This window comes from Gekko japonicus, unplaced genomic scaffold (genome assembly GCF_001447785.1).
Source record: "Gekko japonicus isolate JY-2015 unplaced genomic scaffold, Gekko_japonicus_V1.1 scaffold211, whole genome shotgun sequence".
NCBI lineage: Eukaryota > Metazoa > Chordata > Lepidosauria > Squamata > Gekkonidae > Gekko > Gekko japonicus.
The window spans coordinates 609,246-616,095 of NW_015164187.1; the positions used below are offsets into that span (position 1 = coordinate 609,246).

The following is a 6,850-nucleotide window of genomic DNA, read 5'->3' on the forward strand; positions in this document are numbered from 1 at the left end:
GCCGGAGGCGGCGGCGGGGGGTAGGGTTGCCAAGTCCATCTTCCACCCCCAGCGGGGGACTCTGGGGGCGTTCCTGGTGGGAGTGGGGCATCCCCAACGTGATGACGTCATGTTGGGGACGTCTGCCCCACCCGCCCGTGCGCCGGATCTCCAGAAACGGCAGTTCTCTGCACTTAAAGTAGCCGGCAGCCGGTGTTTCCCCTTTAAGAGCAGCTGCGTTTCCCTTTTAAGAACGAAGCTGGCATTTCCCTGCAAGCTTGTGGAGTTCGCGCTTGGGAGGAAACACGGGTTGCACACACTTAAAGGGAGAGAGATGGGTGGCTGTGGGTGTTGGGGGGGGCTCGTCTGGCCTCCACCGGTAGAACCCCCCCCAAAAAACAGGGGACCCCTGGCAAACCGGTGGGGGGTTGGCAACCCTAGCGGGGGGGCTCTTCTGGCCTCCAGCCCGCAGCGCACTGGTGCTGACCAGAGGAGGTGGAGGGAGAGGCTCATCTTGTTTCCTTCAGCCCACAGCGCCGTGGTGCTGGCCGGAGGAGGAGGCGGAGGGGCCTCTTCTGGCCTTTTCTGGCCCGCAGTGCTCCGGCGCTGGCTGGAGGAGGCAGCTGGGGGGCTCGTCTGGCCTCCTCCTGTCTGCAACGCTCTGGCGCTGGCCCGGGAAGGCGGCAACGGGCCTCCCTGGGGCCGCAGCGCTCCAGCACGGGCCCCAAGAGGCCGGCGACAGGCCATAGCGGGGGAAGATGGGGGCGGGGCTTGCTGCCGCCGCCATTTTACCAGCTCCTGGGCTCCCGGAGGGGTGCTCCGGCACGCTCCGGCCCCAAAAGACCCCTTCTTGCCCCACCCTTTGGAGGTTTTTCTGCAACAGGGTTGCAAATGGCAAGATAAGAAGGAAGAATTCCTTCCTCTCCTGGTAAGGGTCAAGCTATACATTATGAGAGACTGGAACTCCTGAAGTTTTCTTTTATATTAATACTGCTGAAGGGGCTCCCAAATTCTAATCAGGTCATGAACCTGGAGTAGGTTAATCCTTTTCCACACATTCTTTCCTAATAGAACCTAGTCATCCCCCAAATTACTGTTGTGGGTTATAAAGACAGATAGAATATGAGTGCCCTCCCCAGCAATATTAATTTCAAGTTTGAGAGCACCTTGGGGAAATGGTGCAGAGTGAAATAGTTAAATCCCTCTATGCCAGCACCATAGCCCAGTCTGGGTCCCTCTGGCTTGCCTTTTCATCTTAAAGACTGGTGCTTATGTTGTTTGGATCAGAGAAGAAGTGCCTAGAGAGAAATTAAGTGATCCTGAATAACAGAGGACAGGTAACTGCAGAACTAGCAGGGATCCAGGCAGAGGTAGGAAGAATGGTTAGATTTCGGAAGTCTGAATTATAAGGAGGATCCAGAGAGTAAGAAGTTTGCTGCATCTAGGATCTGAGGAACACAATCATGACACTGGCGGGGGGGGGGTACTTTTAGAAACCTTCGCCATCATGGAGTGAAGGAAATCTATGAAAATGTTCTTAATTAGTGGTGGGTAGTGCAGTGTTCAGGTGCAGGATGGATCTCATTTGAGAGGAAAGAGATTTGCTTATTGAAGAAGAAGAAGAGATTGGATTTATACCCCACCCTTCACTACCCAAAGGTGTCTCAGACGGCTTACAAACTCCTTTTCCCTTCCCCTCCCCACAACAGACACCCTGTGAGGTAGGTGGGGCTGAGAGAGCTCTTGACAGAAACTGCTCTTTTTCAAGAACAGCTCTTATCAGAACTACGGCTTGCCCAAGGTCATCCAGCCAGGTGCAAGTGGAGGAGTGGGGAATCAAACCCGGTTGTCCCAGATTAGAGTCCACACACTTAACCACTACACCAAACTGGTCACAAATAGTGAAGAGGAAAAAGCAGTTTGTGAAGATCAATAAGGGTATCCTGGGAATTGGGCCTTGAGATGTTGTTAAGGATTTAGAACAATAGTTGGACGAAGACTGGGAACTAGGAACTGTGTTTGTATGATGAACAGAAGAAGGGAGTGCAGTATTTCTTTCCTGTCACTGGAGCTGCAGTCAACAATAGAGCAAAATGAAACAATTTTAACAGGTCTTGTTAAAAACAAACGAAAAAAGAAAAATGAGAGGGATTTACTTCTTGGTAGATAGTGCTGTTTGCAGTGTGGAATATAATGTACATAAAATAGTGGAGGGGATACTTGTTGAGGTCTTATTTATTCTTTGACCATCCTGGCACACAACGAAAAAACTGAAATGTGTACAATTTGGTAGGTCTGAATTTGACACTTTTAATCCAATTATCAGATAACAGAGGACGAGAATATATGTAATTTCACTTCATTATACTGAGACAAAGAACTTCAAAATAGGGTAACAAAGATCTTTCTTTGAAAAAATATTATGCCACTGAACCTTTCTTATATGCTATCTGTCTCTAGCTTCTGATGGCACATCGAAATTCAAAGCCGTGATAGCAGTAAAATGGTAGATGTGTAGATCTCCTCTAGTGCAGGCCTATCGAGCACTCTGCACTCATTTTCCTGCTAATTAGCTGTGCAAATGAGATGGTTCATTGTTGGATTTAATCCTGGTTTCCTATGCTTCTATCCTGTATCCCTTTAAAAGCAGGAGATGGTAACGGGGAAGGAAAGTAAAGCAAGGAGTTATCAAGCCTGATTTGACTGAATAACTGTACCTCTCAAATCCAAATTTTTGTTTATCCTTATAAAATACCTTCCTGTGTAAAGTATAAAAAGAACTCCTAACTTTTGGATGCTCTCCCACATAGTTTTGGGTAAATAAATATATATATTTGTACTGAAGTGCAGTGTTCTGGTCTCGTTTCTAAACTAGATTCTTGTACAAGGAAACTCAAACACAGCCAACAAGGTTCAGTAAAAAAAAAAAAGAAGAAGAACTCGAAGGTCTGTGATGCACTGTTGAATCAGCTCTTGGTAAATATTCATTTCTCCCTCTCTTGCCTAGGAGACAAGTACTGGGTTTTTAAGGAGGTAACAGCAGAACCAGGGTACCCACACAGCCTAGTGGAGCTGGGCAGCTGCCTTCCTCGTGAAGGCATTGACACAGCTTTGCGATGGGAACCTGTCGGCAAAACCTACTTCTTCAAAGGAGACCGGTATTGGAGGTATAATGAGGATAAGAGAGCGACAGATCCGGGCTACCCCAAACCCATTACTGTATGGAAAGGAATCCCACAAGCCCCACAAGGAGCATTTGTTAGCAAAGAAGGCTGTGAGTATTAACCATGTTACATATTTATTAACTGAATTGCATTTAATATGTCCCTGGTGGTTTTTAGGTTTTTTTTTAGCTTTGCATTTGGATTCCCTGAATATCCACACCTGTGCCGACGCATATAGTTATGACAGTTTCAGAGAGTGGCTGTGTTGGTTTGCTACCCCTCTACAAAAATATTTTTTGGGGGATATCAGCTCTTGAGAGTCAAAGCTGCCTACATCAGATACAAGTAGGAATGGAGATCCATGAGTCCTTATATCCCAGTCTGGAGGTGGGAGGGGTGTAGCAAAGAAAAGAGTCAGGATGTAGAGGTACAATGCAAAATGTAATTAGTTTGATTAAATGTAATTAGTTTGATTAAATGCTTAGGGACATGTAATTAGCATCTGTTGTAGGATAAGAAAAGATAAGAAATCTTATGTCTCTGTTCAGCCCTGGGTGGCGGGTTCCATTGTTCTGAATTTCTGAATAAACTCAGGTTCAACAATCTCATGTTGCAATCTCCCCTTGAGGATTCTCTTTCTGAGGGCTGCCACTCTTCGTTCAGCAATGAAATGTTCTCCCACTGGTTTTTGAATGTTGTGGTTTTTTAATATCAGATTTATATCCATTTATTCTTTTGTTTAGGGACTGACCTAATGTTGGAAGATGAACAGGTGGATAAACCTGAGATGGCATGGCTGGTGTTGATGGGTCTTGTGATTGTGCTGTCAGAATGAATATGGGGACAAAGTTGGCGTCTTGGTTTCTTGCAGGCACTGGTCCCAGAGTCCGTGTCCAGAAGGGCATTATTGTGGGTGAAAAGTTGTTTAAGGTTAGGAGGCTGTCTGTGGGCAAGAAAAGGTTTACCTCCCAGTACCTGTGTGATCCTGCCAACCTAGCAGTTTGAAAGCAAGAAATTGCAAGTAGATAAATAGATACCACTTCGGTGGGAAGGTAACAGCATTCCATGCGCCTTGGTGTTTAGTCATGCCGGCCACATGACCACGGAAACGTCTTCGGACAGTGCTGGCTCTTCGACTTTGAAACGGAGATGAGCACCGCAACCCTAGAGTCGGACTCGACTGGCTTTCAAGCAAGGGAACCTTTACCTTTACTTTACCTGTGTGAGAGAGGTATCATTGTCCAGCATAGGTTGCAAATGATGTATTGAAACTGGTTTCAGCTGAGAGTCGTAGGTGACCAACAGGTGATGATCTGTTGTTGTTTTGTTTGGTCCTGTCTTGCAGGAGGTTAACCCTTGGTATCATTCTGGCTTTGTTGGTCTGTTTTTACTACATCAGGTAGTAATTCCAGCTCTGTGCTATAGCCACATCTGTTCTGACCCCTCTGACAGAGATCTACAGCAGACATTTCTGGAATTACGAAGGGGGCTTTGACTCTCAAAAGCTCATACCACACCCCCAGTATAGTTATGGACAGGTTCCTGGCAACACTACATGGGAGCCTATGTGTTTCACAGTGTACAGCATTTGTCCTAATAGATGATTGATGGGTTCCAGCTACATTCCCCCCCCCTCACAGCCATTCATTGTTTCCTATCCCCATTCTCCAGATTCATATTCATGCAGACAGGGGAGCAAAACATAATTTCCTATTCATAGGAAGACTTAAGCAAAGTAACAGACTTCTCTTTTTCTGCCAACCAACTTACTGTACTTGTTTCCAGTGTGGCCATCAGTGCTGGCCAAGCAAACTGTTCTGGCCGTGAATAGAATTCCTTTTACCTGTCTGTCTTTGTTAGCTATGAATGGTACGGAATGGAGTAATCTCTGCTTTCTCTTCCAGTTTATACGTACTTTTATAAAGGTAAGGAGTACTGGAAGTTTGATAACCAGAGGCTGACTGTGGAACCAGGATACCCCAGGTCAATCCTCAAGGACTGGATGGGTTGCAACCAAAAGGAGGTTGAACGGAGCAAAGACAGACGCCTCTCTCACGATGATGTGGATATTATGGTGACTATCAACGATGTGCCTAGCACTGTCAATGCAATTGCAGTTGTGATCCCCTGCATTTTATCTTTGTGTATCCTTGTCCTGGTATACACAATCTTCCAATTCAAGAACAAAGAGGTCCAACAAACTGTGACCTACTACAGACGACCTGTCCAAGAATGGGTATGACAGGCTTAGCAGTTCATTCAGACTTATGTGACAACGACAGGCTTCAGACAGTAAAAAGGGGGATGAAAGGATAGCCTGCCAAACACCCACACACAAATGAAAAAACTCTTGAAGAGACTTGTAGGAGTCAGACAGAATTCTGGGATGGAGAGAACAGAGGACAAAAATCAAATATACCCAGGTGGCCTTGCACGGTGGAGCCGCTTTCCTTCTGACTGCCTCAGTGCCGTGTGTGTCTCGGTGTGACATTTTTCACTGACCCACTCAGTGAGTGTCGGAGACCTCAAGAGGAGTTTGCTTCAACCTTTTTTCAACTCACCTGAGCAATCTTCTTCCGTGCCCTCTTTTAAACCCAGCATTTGCCAGTGTAGCCAACCACCTCTCAACAGTCCTGTTTTTTCTACACTTGTCTCATCAAAAAGAAAAGAAAGAAAGAAAGAAAGGTAATTAATTCTGTGGGACACAAAGGAAACACTTCAGTACCTTCTGAAGAAGACATTCTGAGGCGGAGTCATTCTGAAAGATTTTAATTTATTACAGGAACCAGGCAATTACCTGGATACCGTTTTTCCAATACCTGCTGGTCAGATGTTTTGTACATTCATGGTAATTAGTTGATGCTCCCACTCTGCCAATGCAGATACATACATATAAAGAGCTCTTAGGAGGTAATTCTGTGTAGACCACAACTTCAAACAGCTCTAAAGCCAGATCAAACCATAACAGCACTAGGAACAGAGATTTCTTAATTCAAATATAGTCTGCAAGACTAAGCAATTGGGTTCAGCCATGAGTGATGTGAATGCAGCCCTCAATGCTCTTGTTTTTAAGAACCTGTCATGTAATGAATATTTAAATGTCATATTACCACTATTTTAAGTTGGCAACAATAAATTGTTACCGTTATATGATTAACTATAAACTCTGTGATATTTTCATCCCTTAATATCTAGGGAAGTGAGTGGCATGTGAAGATTACAGACATTTTTCACCAAGGATGCAATGAAAGGTCTGGTTGGGGAATATGAAATTTCTAATGCCAGGGAGAGGAGTAACAAATCAAGAAACTTGTAGTTTGGAAATTTAGGCTGCGGTCACACGGAGCATTAGCCACGCTACAGAGACGGAAGATAGGCGGATTTTCCGGGCACGATCACAGCGCCACATCTGGGAAGCGTAGAGCTCCCGTGGCGAACCCAAGGCTTCCCTCCGAGGTACTAGTTTCCGGAAACCGCGGGGCAAGGGCGGGCGCCTGATTGTGTTTCCAGTGGTAGGTTGTGGCATCCGACGCCCACCCATGTCCCGTTGCTAAAAGGTTTTTTTCCCCCAAGTCTCCACAGGATGCGCACAAGCACCCAACAGCGCATGCGCACACTTCGTTTAAAAACAAACAACACAGCCCCCTCCTCTTTTCCGTACCCCCCCCACTCCTGGCTCGGCCTGCTCAAGAGGAACTCTCTGCACC

The 6,850-nt window shown here is 46.0% G+C and overlaps 1 protein-coding gene across 2 annotated transcripts in view; it reads left to right on the forward strand.

Moving 5' to 3' along the window:
- MMP24 (matrix metallopeptidase 24) overlaps positions 1 to 5,759 on the forward strand; it is a 60,850-nt gene extending 55,091 nt beyond the window's left edge. For both annotated transcript variants that reach the window (XM_015408213.1, XM_015408212.1), the window contains exons 8-9: positions 2,987 to 3,253; positions 5,048 to 5,759. In XM_015408213.1, the coding sequence (XP_015263699.1) occupies positions 2,987 to 3,253; positions 5,048 to 5,385 (605 nt within the window). In that variant the 3' untranslated portion in view covers positions 5,386 to 5,759. The remainder of the gene's footprint in view (positions 1 to 2,986; positions 3,254 to 5,047) is intronic.
- Positions 5,760 to 6,850: the final 1,091 nt, after the last annotated feature.